General features: G+C 42.0%; 1 protein-coding gene across 1 annotated transcript in view; it reads right to left on the bottom strand.

The window, feature by feature from the left end:
* Positions 1–6,142: 6,142 nt before the first annotated feature.
* The window catches only part of tm6sf2 (transmembrane 6 superfamily member 2), a 43,852-nt gene continuing 28,063 nt past the window's right edge, over positions 6,143–21,931 (bottom strand). Inside the window, exons 9-11 of the mRNA XM_034180847.1 lie at positions 20,929–21,021; positions 11,787–11,906; positions 6,143–6,457 (exon numbers count right to left, since the gene is read on the bottom strand). Coding sequence (XP_034036738.1) covers positions 6,221–6,457; positions 11,787–11,906; positions 20,929–21,021 — 450 coding nt within the window. The 3' untranslated portion in view covers positions 6,143–6,220. The remainder of the gene's footprint in view (positions 6,458–11,786; positions 11,907–20,928; positions 21,022–21,931) is intronic.

A 21,931-nucleotide genomic window follows, 5' to 3' on the forward strand; every position in this document is an offset into this window, starting at 1 on the left:
AAATGTTTATGTTTAAGAAAATGCAGCTTTACAAGGTTAATCAAGTGATTCTAGATGTAAATTTACTTATCTGCTTTGCTCGTTCAGAGTTGGCTGGCAGTTTAGCGAAGCGCTGGTCAGTAGTCGGCAGATACCGCTGCTTTGCTCCTTTTAACTCCGGGTCATGGCGTAGCATGTGGGCTTGTGGATTTTAAGTGTTTCCGAAGTACTTGACTTTCATTTTGCAGATTTTGCACACTGCATAAGTCATGTCAAGCTCCTTGTTACGCAGCAAATAATAAAATCCAAAATGCGCTCAAACATTTGCCTTCAGCAAAGACGGTGCTGGCTGAAATAGCTCTTTGTCCACCATGCTAAGCTGCAGCTCACGAATGTTTGAAGCACGCCGGACCCTCCCCTCGTGGAGATGCTGTAGTATGGATGCCGTTGCGTGACAAACAGTACATGCAGGGAGTAAGTAAGAAAATGTTTAAAAAATGCTTTTGAAAAATCGATTCTTGGACATTTTGGATCGATTCAGAATCGTAATAAATAAGAATTGCGATTTGGGCGTGAATAGATTTTTTCCGGCACCCCTAGTAATAGTTATAGGGAGACTAGAGGGAGTTCTGGTTACATTGTTCAGTATCTATGCCCCCCCAGGCTCGGACTGGAGTTTCTTCAAACTCCTCTTTGAGTTGGTGATAACTGAGAGTGAAGGAGTCTTAATAGGGGGAGGTGATCTAAATCAGCGTCTTAATTCGAATTTAGATTCGACAGGGAAAACCCAACAAAAGACCACTACTGGTAAAAGAATTTCTAAATTATTGTCAGAACACAGGATTTTAGACATATGGCGGGACCTAAATCCACTCAAAAAAGATTACACCTATTATTCAGCTCCTCATGCTTTGTATTCACAAATTGATTATTTTTTAATTAACTCAAAAGATCGTTATAGAGTAAAATAATGTTATATGGGGGTTATGGACCTATCTGATCACTGCCCAATATTTTTAAAAATATTTACAGGGACTGAAAAGAAAACAACAGTATGGAGACTAAATTCAAGTTTGCTCAACGGTCAGATGAAAGAGGAAATTGAGAGGAATATTTGCGAATATATTAAAGAAACGATAACGGTGAAGTGTCTCCACCTATACTATGGGACGCATGCAAGGTGGTATTGAGGGGAAAGCTGATAGCAAAATCTGCTCACATAAAAAGAATGAGACAAGCCAAACTAAAACAATTACAAGCAGATTTTGAAAAAAGGAAAGAGAGCATAAAAAAAGGTTGATAAAATTAATGAAGAATTAAAAATACTACGGGCAAAAATTAATGACATTTTTTTCTCAAGAAATCCAGAAAAAAATGAACAAAGCAAAGATATTATGAGGCAGAGAGTAAATTTACAAGAATATTTTCGTATAAACTTAAAAAGCAACAGACATTAAGACAAATTTCTAAGATGAAAGACCCAAAAACAAAGCAAATGGTATACAAAACAGAGGATATACATAGATGCTTTGAAGATTATTATTGTTGTGAAAGTGTAGTGACACGGACCCACAACAGGGGGCGCAAATGAACGGTCAATAGATGAGCCAAAAATTAACAATTTAATGTTGTGAAGGAGCACAACGAACATACAGACAATCTCAGAATATGATTACAGTCAATCCACAAAGGTGATGTGTGGGCAGGCTCGAGGATAGAAGACGTCTGTCCTGAGAAGAGCCAGAACCACACGATTTCCGCCGCCACCGAACCTGGTGAATACTCTTCTGGCGGCCCACACACAACAATTATGCCAAGTTGTATGCCCAAACCGAAAATAACAATGAATCCCAAATAGACACGTATTTAGACAAGTTACATTTACCACAAATAACAGAGGAGCAGAATAAAAAATTAATTGCTTTAATAACGGCGGAAGAAATCAATTCAGCCATTTCTAGACTCAAATCTAACACCAGTCCTGGTGCTGATGGTTATGGCCCCGAATAGTATAAAGTATACAGGAAAACTTTAATCCCTTTATTACAAAAAACTTTCAATTGGATTTTACAGGGTGGGACAATTCCAGATTCTTGGAGGGAAGCAATCATTTCCGTTATTGCAAAAGAGGGTAAGGACGTAACAAACTGCTCTAGCTACCGACCTATTAGTGTACTTAACGTGGATTATAGAATTTTTACAGCAATTTTACATTACTTATTATGCAACACATCAAAGAAAGAAACCTGGAGGCCGCCATACTGGGAATGGATGCAGAAAAAGCATTCGATTCCGTTAAGTGGGAATTTTTATTTAGAGTAATGAAAAAATTTAATTTTTATGATGGTTATATTGAGATTGTTCGATCTCTGTATGTGGACCCAATAGCAAGGATCAAAGTCAATGGTAGTCTGTCAAAGGTAATCAAATTAGAGAGGCGTTGTCGTCAAGGCTGCTCAGTTAGTCTGTTATTATTTGATATTTTTTTGGAACCGCTAAGCCAGTGGATAAAGCAGTGTGTCAATATCAAGGGAATAACCATATCAGGAATAGAGAAGAAAATAGTGTTGTTCGCAGATGATGTCTTGATTTATCTGGAGAACCCAAACTCATCACTACCAGTCCTGATGTCATCCATGGCAGAGTTTGGTGAGCTGTCAGGATATAAAATTAATGTGCAGAAAACCCAAGCTCTATCATATAATTATATACCAAAGCAATTTATAAAACAAAATTATTAAATTCATTGGGAGCAGCAATCAATGAAGTACCCGGGCATCCACCTCACAAAAGATCTTGGACATTTGAAAATCTCAAGTTATGACAAGGTGATGTCTAACATCAAAGCAGACTTTTCAAAATGGATCTTAATCCCTTTCTTAGGCCTGATGTCAAGAGTTGAAGTGATTAAGATGAATATTTTGCCACGGCTGTTATATATATTTCAAAATCTTCCTACTGAATTAACTGAGAGGGACTTTAAAGAATGGGACAAATTAATATCTAGATACATATGGCAGGGGGCAAGACCACGTAATAAATACAGAACTTTACAACTGCCAAAAAACTTGGAGGTCTAGCTTTACCATGCCTCAAGAGCTACTATCAAGCTGCTCAGTTGAAGGTGTTGATGGGTTTGTGTGATCCAGAATATGTAGTGAAATGGAAAGATATTGAGGGGAAAATGGAGCCACCAATACAAGCTCTGATGTGTGATTTGCAATTACAGGTAAACTGGAGACAAAATGTGAATCCTTTGCTGCGGGTTTCTCTGGGAATCTGGTCTGAAATTTTGAAAAAGTATAATTTAGTTGAAAAAATGCAGGCTTTTGAGATGGATTGCATATGATACTGATTTTGTACCAAATGCACTGGACAGCACATTTAAATTGTGGGGAAATGGTCCAAGAATGCATTGGGAGATAATCAAAAGAGACGATGTAATGAGTTTCCAACAAGTAAGAGATGTCTTTCATCTTGGAAATCAGGATTTCCATAGGTACCTGCAGCTAAGGCACTATTTAAAGCAAGAAATGAAAAATAAGGATATGAATATTACTCGGTCAGATATACTAAAACTTATCCTAGATGCTTATAAATCAGAGTTAAGTTGCAAAGTTATTTCAAAATTATATACAGCTCTAGAGGAGTTAAAGGGTGATGCCACAGGATATGTTAAAGAAAGGTGGGAGAGGGAAGCAAACACTTCAATTTCAGAGGGGGACTGGGATCAAATACTCCAATTTCAATGGAAAACAACAAGCTCTTTATTTTGGAGAGAATATGGCTGGAAAAATGTAATACAGTTTTTTCTTAACACCTGCTCAAAGAAAATATGTAGACACAAAATGTTGGAGATCATGTGGGCAAGACAAAGCGGATCACTTCCACATCTTTTGGGGTTGCCCTTTAATGACTCAATATTGGTCTGAAATCAAAAACATTATAGATGAAGTAGTACGGGTCAGAATCCCGTTAAGTTTTGAAATGTTATATTTGACTAATATAGAAATGTTACATTTAAGAAGAAAAGATGACTATAAAATTATGAGAATCATGCTTTTAGCTAGTAAAAAAAGCAATCACCAAAAGATGGCGAACAGATCGGATCCCAAAGGTGGAGGAATGGGTTGATGTCATGTTAAATATATACACTATGGAAAAAGTAACGGCATCTGTTAGATTGGAAGTTGACAAATTCAATAATGTATGGAAAGGATGGCTACAATACATTAGACAATATAGATCTGACTTTATATAGGATTTTACCACATACATATTATGTAAGAATGGGGGAGGGGGGTACAAAAATGTGAAAATGCTGTATGTGAATCTGCCTTCTCAGTTTTGAACATATTTCAATGGACTTTCACAAAGTGGACTTATGAATAAGATTATTTCTGTACACCCGGGTTCAATGCTACAGTTCTTGTTTATTAAAAAAAAAGTTTTCACAAATGTTAATTTTTTGGGATGCTACCAAGTTTAATCTGTGCAACTGTTTATGTGCAAAACTGTATCCTTTTGAAAACTAAATAAAGTATAAATTACAAATTCACAGGGAACATTCTTAGGACACAGACCTTGGACAAGTTGAAAGATGAGTAACCTTGACCTGTTTTAAGAGGTCAAAGGGTCACATTCTGTTTCCTATTTTTATGCTCATATGGCTGAAGGCATGACTCATGTAAATCCACTTTTTTGTTTTTCAGGGGGGAGGGGATTCTGGGAAGGACTCAGTGACAGCCAATCAAAGTAGAGAGGCACCGTGATGTCACTAGCTGGTCTCTCTCTGGCTACTCATCCAGCATGGCGGAATCTGCTCCAAAACCACCGCATTTCTGTGTAAATATAACATGCGTAAATAAACACTTCTGACACTGAAAGCACTGTTTTTGTAACCTGATAACACCTCTGGAGTGATTTACAAGACATCTTACAGATGCCAGCGGGCATGTGCATCACACGCAGTCAAAGCTAACTTCCGGTCTGTTCAAAAGCTCATGAATGCGCACATGAACGCCCTCCTGCAGATGCCATTAAAAGATAAATAAAATATTGTTTATGATTGCTTGATTGAGTTTATTCTGCAGCATCATACGACCAAGGGTATTTTAGCATTGAGTTTTATTTTAAGCTTACAAACAACACTTGAAATGCTTTTTTATTATGTGCATTAATTAAACCTGAAAACCAATAATAATTAATAACCAGGCTTGAATAACAATGCTGTTAATGTGCAAGCTTAAATTAATTACTGACATATTGGTGCACTTAGTTTTTTTTTTTGTTTTGTTTTTTTTCATTAATTGTAAGAAAATCATGTTTCATATTGAATTAATTTCACTCCTAAATAAAAAAAGATTATTTCTGTATGACAGATTTGGGGTTGTTAAACTATTCACAACTTAGTCTCAAATGTAAGCACTGCACAAATACTGGTTAGTATAGGAACAAAGACCACCCCATATGCACACACACCCCCCCCCCCCCCCCCCCCCATTTTGTATTTCAAATACATATTTTAAGTAGATTTATCACCAGTACAGCTCATCATAAGCAATTTGGTCTACATGCAGTATGTTTATTTTTGTGTGAACTTTATTAAAAGGTCTCTTCTCTTTCATTTGCATATAATAAAAATGCATATGATCTGGTGTTGAATTAAGGGTCATTGGGGGGCTGGAGCCTATCCCAGCAGTGTTAGGGTTTAAGGCGGGGTTCCCCCTGGACAGGACACCAGTCCCAGAGCCACATAAAGACAAACAAACACATTCACACCCATAAGCATACCTACAGACAATTTTTTTAAGTTTCCAATCCACCAGAACGCCATGTCTTTGGATGTAGGAGGGAGCCACGCAAACACGGGGAGAACATGCAAACTCCACACAGAAACATCACAGGCAGGAAGAGAACCAAGATAAATTATGTCATATTTTGTATTTTTTCTTATCCAACTCTTGACAAGCAAATAAGGAAAATACTGAAGCCTCTTATGATCACACAGTCCAGAAAATAAATTTAAGGCCAGATTAACACTGTATCTTAATGTTTCAAACATTACACCTATCCACGTTCTATTCTGCTCGACAAACATTTAAAAAACAACTAAACTGACATCTGACGAGCCATTTATGTGTTGCATTTTAACTCAAATCTAATGTTGCTTTCATGAAAAATACTCTGTGAATCATGAGAAAAGTGAGTAATTCCACATGCCAGAGAAGACTGTGAATCATCACTTGTCTTTGTATTTGGTGTCTTTCTCCTCACTGTTTGGCAACCCTGTCTGCCCAGGGAAGGGGGCAATCTTCAGGAAGAAATAGGGGTTACTGCGAACCCTCATGGCCACGAGGATGGGAGTGGCTGCGTAGAGGACATTAGCCGCCAGCACGGACCAGAACACGTCATCGGGGATACGGAAAGGAGGCGCCGTGTGAGGATGGAGCGATGCACCGACATGCGCCCACTGACACTGGGAGCGACACAGACAGAGACTGATATCAGCGAGGAGAAGCGAAGGGCTGTAGTTACATCTTCTGATTTATAGCTGTCCGCAACATCAGCATGGTTATAATTCCACAGTTGTCACATACTGCGTGGTGTCTGTGTACAGCAGCACCCACACTTTCATTTGTGCAGCTCTTATTTTCCACACATGGAAGGGTATTTGTTTGCTCAGTATTTGTTTTCCTAAAACCTCCAGAGGAATAAGTTGGATTATGTTGGTGTGCATCTCTCTTCTATAGTCATTAGTCTACAGATAGAAGTGCACACAACAGCAGCCTCACAGGGAAGATAAACCAGTGGGCGCAGCTCAGGAGATACACAGTCTCAGGAAACAGGCTGTTCATGGGAGAAAGATGGTGCATGCTGCCATTCGTTATAAAAGACAAGGCTTTAAACAATTCTCATCTCCTGCTTTGCAATCTTTCTGTCAGATCAGCGCGCAGTGAAAACACTGCCATCTTATTTATTTATTTATGGAATATATGCTTCTAAAAGATAAGTGTAATTGGTTGTTTGGACTCAGAATTCTCAGAAAGTGTTATTAGGACACATTAGTAAGACACTTGACAGGGTGTGAATATGAAAATATCAGTTAATCAGCAGACAGTGATTCACTGACTTCCTCTGTGATTATAATCTCTGGATACATGTACTAGTCAGCAATCTTTACTTTCCTATGGTCTGACTTCCTGCACTGTAAAACCAAATAGATTGAAAATACTCTAAATGTTTTTGGAACTGATTCCCAATATTTTGGGTCAGTAATACTTTTAGTAAAATCCATCCATCCATTTACTGTTCCACTTATTCCACTAAAGGATTCAGGTGGGAGGGGGGCTATCCCAGCAGAGTTTCAGTAAAATAAAAGTGTGTGTGTGTGCGTGTGTATATATATATATATATATATATATATATATATATATATATATATATATATATATATATATATATGTAACGGAGGCCAGCAGGTGTCGCTGTGCAGATGTAGTTAGTAAACCTCACTCCCACCAGCTCAAAAGGATTCTTTGGTCACAAGGCCAGAGCCCTGGGTTTTAGCCTTCTGGTTAGAGAGTCCGACTCCCATACCGGAGCTCGTGAGTTCGCGTCCCGAGGAGAGTGAATGGGCATGGTCATAACAAGACAACACAGAGTGCAGCCGCTACATATATATATATACACACACATAATATATATATATATACACACACATATATGTTCAATTCCATTTCTATTCAATTTATATAGCGCCAAATCACAACAAAGTTGCTTCAAGGCGCTTCACACAAATACGGTCAAGCCTTACCAAGCCCTAGATTAAGCAGGTGTCAGTGTGATGATTTGAGGAAGAATATATATGATATACAACCCCAATTCCAATGAAGCTGGGACATTGTGTAAAATGTAAATAAAAACAGAATACAATGATTTGCAAATCCTCTTCAACCTATATTCAATTGAATACACCACAAAGACAAGATATTTAATGTTCAAACTGATAAACTTTATTGTTTTGTGCAAATATTTGCTCATTTTGAAATGAATGCCTGCAACACGTTTCAAAAAAGTTGGGATGGGGCAACAAAAGACTGGGAAAGTTGATGAATGTTCAAAGAACACCTGTTTGGAAACAGGTGAGTGTCATGATTGGGTATATCATCCCCAAAAGGCTCTGCCGTTCAAAAGCAAAGATGGGGCGAGGATCACCACTTTGTGAACAACTGCGTGAAAAAATAGTCCACCAGTTTAAGAAAAATGTTTCTCAAGGTTCAATTGCAAGGAATTTAGGGATTCCATCATCTACAATCCATAATATAATCAGAAGGTCAAGGTCAAGGTCAACTTTATTGTCCCATTAGGGAAATTTGTCTTAGGCGTTGCACTACATTATTGCTTCACAGGGCAAAGAACAATTTACAAAACGACACAAATCACATAAAACACAAGAATTAAAATCTAGACTAAAATCAGGAAATACATTATAATGACAACACAGAGACATTCAACTATTTAAAGTGCTGAGAAAAGTGCCAGATGCTAAAGTGCTGAAGTTTATTGCACGTTGTTCTATTGCACTACTTACTTGCATTATTTAGCAATTTGATAGAAACTGGAACAAATGATAATTTGAGACGATTTGTTTTACACTTTGGTATACGAAATCTTCTTCCTGAAGGGAGAAGTTCATACTCAGAGGACAGTGGGTGAGTAGAGTCTGAGCAGATTTTTGTTGCCTGCGTCATAACTGACTGGTTATACAGCTTCTCAATGGACTCATATTTTTTCATACCAATTATTTTCATTGCTGTTTTGTGCATGTTAGACAACCTATTTTTAAGTTGAACTGTAAGGTTACCAAACCAGGCAGTGATTCCATATCTAATTTGGCTCTCTAAGTTAGCTTTGTAGAAAATTAGCATGATCTGATTGCTAACACCATAAAGCCTCAGTCGTCTCAAAAAATACATTCTTTGCTGCAGTTTATTGCACAAATTATCAATGTGTGATTTCCAGTTTAGCAAATTATCAATATGGACCCCTAGATATTTATATGTTGCCACCTGATTTATAGTTTGGTCTGAAATGACTACTGGCTTGTGTGTTGTCACTTGCCTTGGGTCAAAAACCATCTCTTGTGTTTTTGACACAATTAAAATCAGATGGTTTTCATCACACCACTTAATAAAGGTGTCAATCTCATTGTAGTAGACAAAAGGGTCCATGTCCTTATGCAAGAGGCTCACGAATGCTGTGTCTTCTGCAAATTTAAAAATAAAATTATTGGGGTGTACTTTCCTGCAGTCATTAGTATAAATTGTAAAAAGTATTGGTGAAAGCACACATCCTTGTGGAACTCCTGTATTACAGTGTTTAATATCTGATAATGTCTGATTAAGTTTCACTTGCTGTGTGCGGTTAGTTAAAAAAAGAATAAAACCATTTTATAAGAATTACATTAACATTCATGTCCTTCAATTTCCTAAAAAGTAGGTGGAGTTGCACAGTATTAAGATTCAGAGAATCTGGAGAACTTTCTTCACGGAAGTGGCAAGGCCGAAAACCAACACTGAATGCTCGTGACCTTCAATCCCTCAGGCGGCACGACATCATTGTGTAAAGGATCTTACCGCATGGGCTCAGGAACAATTCAGAACACCACTGTCAGTTAACACAGTTCGTTGCTACATCTACAAGTACAAGTTAAAACTGTACCATGCAAAGTGAAAGCCATACATCAACAATATCCAGAAACGCCACCGCTTTCTCTGGGCCCGAGCTCATTTGAAATGGACAGACGCAAAGTGGAAAAGTGTGCTGTGGTCTGATGAGTCCACATTTCAAATTGTTTTTGGAAATCATGGACGTCGTGTCCTCGGGACAAAAGAGGAAAAAGACCATCCAGATTGTTACCAGCGCAAAGTTCAAAAGCCAGCATCTGTGATGGTATGGGGGTGTGTTAGTGCCCATGGCATGGACAACTTACACATCTGTGATGGCATCATCAATGCTGAAAGGTACATCCAGGTTTTGGAGCAACACATGCTGCCATCCAAGCAACGTCTTTTTCAGGGACGTCCTTGCTTATTTCCGCAAGACATTGTCAAGCCACATTCTGCACGTGTTACAACAGCATGGCTTCTTAGTAAAAGAGTGCAGGTACTAGACTGGGTGGTCTATAGTCCAGACCTGTCGCCCATTGAAAATGTATGGTGCATTATGAAGCGCAAAATACGACAACGGAGATCCCAGACTGTTGAACAACTGAAGTCGTACATCAAGCAAGAATGGGAAAGAATTCCACCTACAAAGCTTCAACAATTAGTGTCCTCAGTTCCCAAATGCTTATTGAGTGTTGTTAGAAGGAAAGGTGATGTAACACAGTGGTAAACATACCACTGTCCCAGCTTTTTTGAAACATGTTGCAGGCATCCATTTCAAAATGAGCAAATATTTGCACAAAAACAATAAAGTTTATCAGTTTGAACATTAAATATCTTGTCTTTGTGGTGTATTCAATTGAATATAGGTTGAAGAGGATTTGTAAATCATTGTGTTCTGTTTTTATTTACATTTGACACAATGTCCCAACTTCATTGGAATTGGGGTTGTATATATATGTGTATATACTGAAAAAAATATAAATGCAATACTTTTGATTTTGCTCCCACTTTTGTTGAGCTGAACTCAAAGATCTAAAACATTTTCTACATACACAAAAGACCTATTTCTCTCAAATATTGTTCACAAATCTGTCTAAATCTGTGTTAGTGAGCACTTCTCCTTTGCCAAGATAATCCATCCCACATCACAGGTATGGCAATTCAAGATGCTGATTAGACAGCATGATTATTGCACAAGTGTGCCTTAGGCTGGCCACAATAAAAGGCCACTCTGAAATGTGTACTTTTATCACACAGCACAATCCCACAGATGTCGCAAATTTTGAGGGAGCATGCAGTTGGTATGCTAAATGCAGGAATGTCCATCAGAGCTCAATCATAAGCCCTGTCCAAAGGCGTTTCAGAGAATTTGGCAGTACATCCAACCGGTGTCACAACCACAGACCATGTGTAACCACACCAGCCCAGGACCTCCACATCCAGCATGTTCACCTCGAAGATCATCTGAGACCAGCCACCCGGACAGCTGCTGCAACAATTGGTTTTCAAAACCAAAGAATTTCTGCACAAACTGTCAGAAACCATCTCAGGGAAGCTCATCTGCATGCTCGTCTTCCTCATCGGGGTCTCAACATGACTGCAGTTCATTATTGTAACAAACATGTATGGGCAAATGCTCACATTCGATGGCATCTAGCTGTTGATCAACTCTATGCGAAGGATATGTGTTGCACTGCGTGAGACAAATGGTGGTCACACCAGACACCGACTGGTTTTCTGACCCCCGCTCCACCCAGACCCTCCCCACCATAAAGCAACAATGCACAGAGTGGCCTTTTATTATTGCCAGCCTAAGGCACACCTGTGCAATAATCATGCTGTCTAATCAGCATCTTGATATGCTACACCGGTGAGGTGGGATGGATTATCTCGGCAAAGGAGGAGTGCTCACTGACAGATTTAGACAGATTTGTGTACAATATTGGAGAGAAATGGGTCTTTTGTGTATATAGAAAATGTTTTAGATATTTAATTTCAGCTCATGAAAAAAGGCAGCAAAAAGAAAAGTGTTGTGTTTATATTTTTGTTCAGTGTATATATTCCTTTTTTTAATTAATCAGTTACATCAATTTTTTGAGTTCTGCCAACTTATTTATGTTTACAATGCAGCATTACCTGGATCATGGCTCCTGCAAAAAATACAGTCCAATCTGGCATCCATGTGCACCCAGGCCTTATCAATCCATAAACAAAAGCTCCCAACAGGGGTAGGCCATAGAAGAAAAAGTGGAGCATCTGTGAAAATAAGTGGATGCTGAGATGAGTTCATGTTTCTTCTCATTTTGCCCATCATGTGTGAAACATCTTGAAATATAGTCCTGCAGAAGTTACTGCTGAACCCTGGTTTGTTTATTTGTTTGTTGTTTGATCATTTGCCTGAAAATTCCAGGCAAATAAAGAAATAAATTTAAATTTCATGAGGCTCTGCAAATGTTTAAGTTTAAATAAATTGGATGTCTGATATTAGTTTCAGGTTGGGTTAACTTTTTACAGTCCCAGTCATAGTAATCCATTGTTTGACTTTGGTACTCATCTTTGATGACTGCTTTGTTGGCAAGAAACCTTTTTATTGTTGATTTAGGAAGTTAATCTCTCAATTAAGTCAATAGTGGAGCTTCAGCGGGTGTTACAAATCCATGATACACTCAATGGAGGAACAGCATAATGTACTTTTGAAATAAGCAATACATGTCGATTACTGAAACACACCAAGTGGCCAAAATGTCATAGGTGATACTCGTGAGTCTCCCTAAGTAACTACTCATTTGACACAAATTCATTCCAGAGGTACCCATGGATCATCCAAAGACACCTTGCACCAAAGACGTGTAGTCATGGCCTTAGATCACTGGCTAACATCCACGTCTCTCAACCGTACAGTAAGACAGGAAGTACCACGGCCTTAAAGACTTGGATGTCCATTCTCCCGCAAAGACATCAGCATCATCAAACACCTCTGTCCATTGACCTCATGACTTCAAAAGCTTTTTCCAGCATCTTTCGATCTCAAAGGCTGAGATACGTGAATGCCTCTGCAAGTTCAACACTTTCACCACATAGAGATGCATCATGCATTTCATTTCATTTATATAGCACCAAATCACAACAAAACTGCCTCAAGGCGCTTCACACAAGTAAGGTCTAACCTTACCAACCCCTAGAGCAAGCACACAGCCAACAGTGGTAAGAAAAAACTCCCTCTGATGATTTGAGGAAGAAACCTCAAGCAGACCAGACTCAAAGGGGTGACCCTCTGCTTGGGCCATGCTACAGACACAACAGACAAAACAAATAAAGACGAAATTTTGGGAGTCCATACTGGTGTACAAGACGGCCTGCAGAAGAAGACTCCCACTCCCACTTCTGGAGAGAGAGGAAAAAAAAAACAGAATCAGGCGGCAGAAAGACAACAAATACAGTATAATTTGTCAGAATTAAGCAACAAGAAAAACAGAAGAAATACTAAGGTGATCGCCAACTACTAGCCCTAGTTTCACTAAAAGCCCCAGACCTTAGATAAGGTTGAGGCTGTGGCCTGCCCTGTTTGCTAGTAAAATGAATTTAAAAGTGTAGGAAGGATAGTACCATACTATACCAGTATGCTAGCCATACGAAAGGGAAAATAAGTGCGTCTTAAGTCTGGACTTGAACGTTTCTACAGAATCAGACTGTTTTACTGACGCAGGGATGCATGTCTAAAGACTGAGCCCAGTCAGTAAAAAACAGCCTCTGTGCCCAAGTATATTTGCCTCAAAATATGAGAGAATCAAGTCAAAGTAGCCCAAAACTGTTCTTCAGTATGTGGCAAAGCGAACAATTGCTCCTCAATCGTCAAGGCAATTAGAAATCATGAATGAACATGGTATGTCGGACTTCTGACACGACCCTGGGAATTTCACCCAGGGAATTCGACAATTGAATAACTTCAACCTAAGACACAGGTTCGTTGTAACTGAGACAGAGACGTGGTTCCCAAATACAAACAAATAATTTATTAACAATTGAAGTTCTAGTTAAAAAAGACAATTTTATAAAAAACTCATTTAAAACACCACCAATTATGACCACATGAGGGCGCCCTTGCATCACGCAGCCCGGCAGCACACGCAGCTGGCAGAGTTTTCCAAATGTCCACACTCAGCGCAAAGCCGCCGCAGCAAACAGGGCACATCCACTGGTCCCACGGGACGAAATCTTTCAGCAGAGCACCAGAGCAAAGCAGCAGGGCCTCCTTCCACAGCTTGGTCCAAAATCCGAACCGTCCGTCACAGCAATCAGCTGTCGACACCACCCCAGAGCGTCAAGAGCACCACAAACTCAGCAGCGCACCACCAACGACAGCCCACACAGAGGTCTCTGTCTTCATGGGAACATGGAAGTGAACACGTCCAAACACCTGCAGTCAGTCTCCAGAAAGAGAAAGAGCACACACACTCCCTCTTTTATGCAAACACTCCTCTGCCACAACCATCTGCACTCAATCCACCAGATGAACATCATTAAGGTCATCCATCCTGCTACAATCCACCCCCACAAATTACATCGTCGCCCCGACGATGGAATAGACCCCATTCCTTAACCTTAATCATACCACCTATATTACATAGGGCCAGAAGGACCCACTTGCACTGCAGACCGTGGAAGATGATGAATATTAGAATGATGACCCGCAGTAACCCTAGTCGTCCGCCGAAGTACAACCTCTTCACTAGGGGGGAGGGAAGACATACTAGACTCCACTGGCAGAGGTGGCACAGCAACCACTGGATCTACTGGTGGACTCAACTGCGGGGAAGCAGGTAAACTCACAACCTCCGCACTCTCCACCTGAGGGGCAACCTGGGTCACCTCTCCCACCCCCTCCACCTGAGGAGCAGGCGGAGTCACCACTTCCTGCACAACTGAAGTAGACGCAGGGTCCTCGGATCCTGACACCAACCACGCGCCATTACGCCACCACCTGTCCTGTAATTGCTCCACCACAGGTGGAGAAAACTCCACAGGGGGCAGAGAATGGGCCACAACCTCATCAGGGGACCCAAGCCCTACCACTACCTTCAACAATGAGCGATGAACCTGCTTGGCTCTGGTTAAATCATCCTTAGGGGCAATTGTATAAACAGTCCCTTCTCCTTGTGGTGCCCTCAGGACACGATACATCACAGAGGACCACTGGTCCTGGATCTTATGACGGCCCCATACCCCAAAATCTTGCAACCAGACCAACTGGCCCTCCTTCAGGGGAACATCACGGATACGCTGATCATATTCCTTCTTACACCGCTCTGCAGCAGCCTTCAGCCGATCCCGGGCTCCATCAAAAGCCATCTGCAAGCGGGTCTGGTGCTCCCAGACCCACTCATGAACAAAACCACCCACAGGCTTCCGAACTCGACCCAACAGAAAATCAACCGGAAGCCTTGGCTCCTGACCAAACATCAACAAAAAAGGAGACTCACCAGTTGCCTGATGCGGTGTTGTATTATAAGCATACAAAACCTGGGGCAGACAAGAACCCCAATGATGCTTTCGAGACACGGGCAGCGTGCGCAACAGATCATGAAGCGTTCTATTAAAACGCTCACACTGCCCATTCCCAGATGGATGGTATGGTGTAGTACGAGATTTCTCTATGCCATAAAAGCCACACAACTGCTGGATCAATACACTCTCAAAACTCCGTCCCTGATCAGAATGTATCCGAGCTGGAACCTCGAAAACCACTCCGTAACCAGAACTTGAGCTACTGTAGGAGCTCGCTGGTCACGGGTAGGGACTGCCCACGTGTACTTAAAGACATCAGTCATTACCAAAACATTTTCCACTCCACCATGACTAGGCTCTAGAATAGTAAAATCAATGGCAAGAATCTCATTAGGCCGAGATGGCAACAGGTGTCCCATGGGGCCACGAGCCACTGGTTGGTTCACCTTTGCTACCTGACACCTCTCACATGCCTGGCACCAATCTGCCACTTCCGCAGACATCCCTGGCCAATAACACCGCTGACATAAAAGCTATAGGGTCCTCTCAACCCCTTGATGAGCATGCCCTTGATGAACCTCAGTCAACACATCGGCTTTTAAAGCTGCAGGCAACACCAACTGCAACACAGCCCCAGCTCCATTGGACTTAAACACCTGACGGTACAAGACACCATCCCTCTCCACCAACCGGTCCCACTGCCAAAGCAACACCCGGGCTGACTGCGACACCTGATTGCGCTCTTCCTTATCAGGACCCCTTTTACGGTCCCAAAACACCCAAACCTCCCGAATCACTGGATCAACCCGCTGCAATGCAGCCAGGTCAGATGGAAGACAGTGGGGCAAGGCTGCAACCACAGCCTGCCTTACATCTACCCTACTCCCCTGACAAACCTGTTGCAGTGGCTCCAGAAGCTGGGCACCACTAACCATTACCTGGAAGTGCATCAATCTCTTAAAAGTACCAGGAGCGTTGCAAAGCCAAAGGGCATCCGGTTCCACTCAAAACAAACCAAAAGGCGTGCAAAAGGCCGTCTTATGACGATCAGCCTCCGCCACAGGAACCTGATTATACCCACTCGCCAGATCCATGGTAGAAAACCAACGAGCCCCAGTGAGGGCATCCAAGGACTCATCAATCCGAGGCAAAGGGAAGGCGTCCTTCCTAGTTTTTCCATTCAAGAGCCTGTAATCAACACACATGCGCAAACTGCCATCCTTTTTCTTAACCAGCACAATAGGAGAGGCATAAGGACTGCTACTCTCCCTAATAACTTGTGTTCCAAGCAGCTGATTGATGTGATCTTTGACAACCTCATACTCAGAAGGCGGAATTCTGCGATACCGCTGTCGCACTGGAATATCATCCAGAAGCGGATGATATGTCCTGGGGATGACATTCATCCCCAGGACCCCAGAAGCCTGCGGAGACACACCAGGCACATCTTTAACCACCAAATGCCACATCCTGGCATCAGTTTACCACAAAACTCCACATCCAACTCCAAATAGCCCAGGTAAGGGATGGCTAAGCCATTAGCTGCTTTAAGCTGTAGCCAATTACATGATTTCAGCCACCCCAAACCCCCTGGCTCAAACTGCTGATGAAAAAGAGACTCTGGAATAGTTGACACCATAGATCCTGTATCTATCAAACAAGGGATCCCAACTCCCCCCCATGCTCACCATTAAATGAGGACACGGCGACACAAGCTTGGACACTACCTTGTCACACGTCCTACGCAAACCTGAGCCAGTAACTTGCCCCCCCGAGCTGTGGCTCCGCAGCTCGGCCGGCACTAGTTTCCCGACCCCTGAGCGGCAGAAGATGGTTTGTTCAATGAAGAGGCCGACAAGAAGGATCGACTGCGGGCCACCACCCAAACTCCATCACACTCCCTGGCAAAGTGACCTGGTTTCTAGCAGCGCCTACAAATTATAGACCCCGGGGAACTGATTGACGAAACTGCCCAGAATGCTGCAAATGGGAAATATTCTGAGTCAGCCGATTCAACTGCTCCTGTTGCCGCTGGAGCATCTCCCTTACTTCCTGTAGTTCCGAGGCCTGAAAAGAACCAGCCTCCACCTGGCCACTGCCCTGAACCCCGCATTGAGTGCCCGCAACAGACTGGATGGAAAAATCACTACCCTTCGTACCTCCAGGTGAACCCTCTCGTTCCCATCTAATTGCCTCATCCCTAACCTCCAACAAGGTAGCAGTAGGCTGCCGGCGCACAAACTGCTTCAACTCGCGCCAAAGTGACCCATCAAACACACACTCAACAAACTGATCACGTAACAAAACCTCTGCATTTGGGACACCATTAGGTGCGCGCTGCTTAACAGATGTCAGACTCAATGCCAATGAAAACCCTAACAGAGTCTCTCCCTCACGCTGCCTGCGGGAGAAAAAGGCCTCTTGAAGTGCCACATAAGATTCTGTATCCCCATACAGCTCCTGCAACACCCCAATGATCTTTAATGGGTCTGAACGCTCTTCACTGGAATGATGCTTTATTTCCTCACGTGCTTCCCCCTCCAGATGATCAAAATAAAAAAATGCCTGGTCAGCTTTAGAGACATGACAGGCTCTCACACAAGCCTGCATCTCCTCCAACCATTCAGCCAACCCCATACCTGTCTTACCATTAAACATGGGACATTTTCTATCTCGGGGTAAAAAAATAAACTTCTCCATTACTGGAGCATTACCACTAGAGGACACTTTAGATGAGGGCTCTATACTCGGGCCAGGCACTGCTTCAGCCTGTTCCTGCTTCAACCTCTCATTCTCCATCCTAAGCTGAGTGACTAACTCTCTCAGCTCCTGCGTTTCCTCTGCCATCATACCCCTTGAGACTTTCCCACAATGAGGATGCGACCAAAATAGGGGAAATTACTTGCACCGAGGCCACCTGCTGCTTTGCTCTGGAAAACAAGAAAAAAAAAAAACAGATTAAACACACACACACACACAAAAAAAAAATTTACTTCACCAAAAAAAAAAAACTAACAGAACACACCTCTCTAGTCTCAATTTACATCCCACTTCTTGACACCAAAATTCATTCAAAGGGCACATTAAACAAATATGTAGGACTGCTTTTTTGCATTTACGCAATATCTCTAAAATTAGAAAAGGTCTTGTCTCAGAGTGATGCTGAAAAACTAATTCATGCATTTATTTCTTCTAGGCTGGACTATTGTAATTCATTATTATCAGGTTGTCCTAAAAGTTCCCTGAAAAGCCTTCAGTTAATTCAAAATGCTGCAGCTAGAGTACTAACGGGGACTAGAAGGAGAGAGCATATCTCACCCATATTGGCCTCTCTTCATTGGCTTCCTGTTAATTCTAGAATAGAATTTAAAATTCTTCTTACTTATAAGGTTTTGAATAATCAGGTCCCATCTTATCTTAGGGACCTCATAGTACCATATCACCCCAATAGAGCGCTTCGCTCTCAGACTGCAGGCTTACTTATAGTTCCTAGGGTTTGTAAGAGTAGAATGGGAGGCAGAGCATTCAGCTTTCAGGCTCCTCTCCTGTGGAACCAGCTCCCAATTCAGATCAGGGAGACAGACACCCTCTCTACTTTTAAGATTAGGCTTAAAACTTTCCTTTTTGCTAAAGCTTATAGTTAGGGCTGGATCAGGTGACCCTGAACCATCCCCTAGTTATGCTGCTATAGACTTAGACTGCTGGGGGGTTCCCATGATGCACTGAGTGTTTCTTTCTCTTTTTGCTCTGTATGCACCACTCTGCATTTAATCATTAGTGATTGGTCTCTGCTCCCCTCCACAGCATGTCGTTTTCCTGGTTCTCACCCTCAGCCCCAACCAGTCCCAGCAGAAGACTGCCCCTCCCTGAGCCTGGTTCTGCTGGAGGTTTCTTCCTGTTAAAAGGGAGTGTTTCCTTCCCACTGTCCGCAAGTGCTTGCTCACAGGGGGTCGTTTTGACCGTTGGGGTTTTTACGTAATTATTGTATGGCCTTGCCTTACAATATAAAGCGCCTTGGGGCAACTGTTTGCTGTGATTTGGCGCTATATAATAAAATTGATGGATTGATTGATCAACCAAAATGTGGCAAAGTGGACAATTGCTCCTCAATCGTCAAGGCAATTAGAAATCATGAATGAACATGGTATGTCGGACTTCTGACACCACCCTGGGAATTTCACCCAGGGAATTCGACAATTGAATAACTTCAACCTAAGACACACAGGTTCGTTGTAATTGAGACAGAGACGTGGTTCCCAAATACTAACAAATAATTTATTAACAATTCTAGTTAAAAAGACAATTTTATAAAAAACTCATTTAAAACACCACCAATTATGACCACATGAGGGCGCCCTTGCATCACGCAGCTGGCAGAGTTTTCCAAATGTCCACACTCAGCGCAAAGCCGCCGCAGCAAACAGGGCACATCCACTGGTCCCACGGGACGAAATCTTTCAGCAGAGCACCAGAGCAAAGCAGCAGGGCCTCCTTCCACAGCTTGGTCCAAAATCCGAACCGTCCGTCACAGCAATCAGCTGTAACTCGACACCACCCCAGAGCGTCAAGAGCACCACAAACTCAGCAGCGCACCACCAACAACAGCCCACACAGAGGTCTCTGTCTTCACGGGAACATGGAAGTGAACACGTCCAAACACCTGCAGTCAGTCTCCAGAAAGAGAAAGAAGAGCACACACACTCCCTCTTTTATGCAAACACTCCTCTGCCACAACCAGCTGCACTCAATCCACCAGCTGAACATCATTAAGGTCATCCATCCTGCTACAAGTACAATAAATGTCGTGTACTTTAATTATGTCCCTCAGACAAAATTGCCAACTCAGCACAATTCACAAGTTCATTGCAAGTCTCATTACAGAAACTCTCTTGACCTTCAATATAAAACATTTGCTGGATTAAAACAGGGTCCCTACCTTATAGCCTCAAATTATAAAGCTGAACAGTTTCCTTTCATTCTCACTGATGTCTACATGAATTCTAATTCAGTTCTACCGAGAGCCTGAAAGCCAATCATATATGCCCTTCAGTCTTTTGTTAAAATGTCTTTTTAGCGTTGCCAAAGTAATCTCTCACATGTGCTTTATCTTCATCGATGAATAATAAGTTGAGTTCATGTGAAACAAAGCAGCCCTGTGCAAGAAAACAAAGTGTCATTTCTCTACAGTCACTGAGAAACACGCAGCCGTCTAATGAAGCGGGTCTCATGGTTTAGAGGCAGCTAATCAAGTCACGCTTTCACATGCTTGCCACACACGCAGGCTCCTCCCACCTTTGAGGTGTTGATGGGGGACTTTGGGCGAGGGATTATCTTATCAAGGTCTCAGCATGCAGTTGGCCCCTGTGATCAATAACTTGCAATTGTGCCTGAACTGTTGTCCTGACAAGGTCTTTGGATAACATATTGACAAGCACTGTGCGCCAAACAAAATGCAACAAAACCCACTACTGCGCAGGGTCACAAGAAGAAAACGCCAGCATTCGCAGTTCACGCTGTTAGCCTGCATGGAGTGATGCGCCGGTTTATTAACCTTCCCTCATTGTTGTTATAATGATGAAAAATCGCTCTGTAATTGCTGTAAGCTGAAAGAGAAGCAGAGATCAGGGCGAGCTTCCAGCACGCTCTAAATGAAAACCGTGAAAACAAAGGGGCTTTTGTTTTCACGGCAGGTTATTTAAAACAGATCTTTCAGGTGGGTTTGAGGCTGCCGCAGAGACTAAAACACAAGCAGACACAGGAAAAAAAGACCCACCATAACTCTGGGGTAGCCCACAGGATCCTTCAGGTACGGCTCATACTGATTCAGGTAGACGGAACAGACTTCTAGTGGAGAATCCAGAGCTACCTGCACATCATGGACAAAAAAATAGAATGACCTTACAGTATAACACAGAACAATAGAGCAACAGCAGAAATTAAAACGCCAAATAATTAGAATGGCTTAATGGCTGAATTCCATTGTTGCACTAATAATGATAAATATGTATAAGGCATGCATTAAAGTATTAAAGCTTGACCTTTTTAAATGTCATATAAATGACATTTTAAACATTGACACAGCAGCCAGTAAATGTTTTCTCCGTGAAGATGTCTGCTGTCCTGCACAGAGAATGCAGCAACAATCCCTCTGGGAGTGCTGGAATCCCAAGACCCGACTTCTGGTGCCGAAAAAAAATGAAGCCAATATGGAAGTCCAAAGTGTTGCAATTCCTTAAATGGCCACTTGGAGCTGGCTCCAAAAGGGAGTCACTCCCTGTAGAAGCTCACATTAAAATACCCAATTTTACAGCAGAAATAAACATATTTACAACCTGGTACAAAAAACTGTTTTGGTCTTGAGCTACTTTCCCATGACAAGTGTATCTCAGAATAATTGGGGGTTGGTGCCTTTGAGTGACAGATGTGTGCTGGTGAGAAGAGCCAAGATTGTAGGGCAGCATATACACAGCAGCTAGCAGAGGTTGCTAGCTGCTGTGTATTTAACAGTGTCCGTTATGAGCATTTTATTAACAGATCATGCAACAGACCATCATTTACAAGGTCTGTCCATAAAGTATAGGTCCTTTTTATTTTTTCAAAAACTATATGGATTTCATTCATATGTTTTTACGTCAGACATGCTTGAACCCTCGTGCGTATGCGTGAGTTTTTCCACGCCTGTCGGTGACGTCATTCGCCTGTGAGCACGCCTTGGGAAGGAGTGGTCCCGCCCCCTCGTCGGATTTCATTGTCCTGGAAATGGCGGAATGAAAAGG

This window comes from Thalassophryne amazonica, chromosome 10 (assembly GCF_902500255.1).
Source record: "Thalassophryne amazonica chromosome 10, fThaAma1.1, whole genome shotgun sequence".
NCBI classification, from domain to species: domain Eukaryota; kingdom Metazoa; phylum Chordata; class Actinopteri; order Batrachoidiformes; family Batrachoididae; genus Thalassophryne; species Thalassophryne amazonica.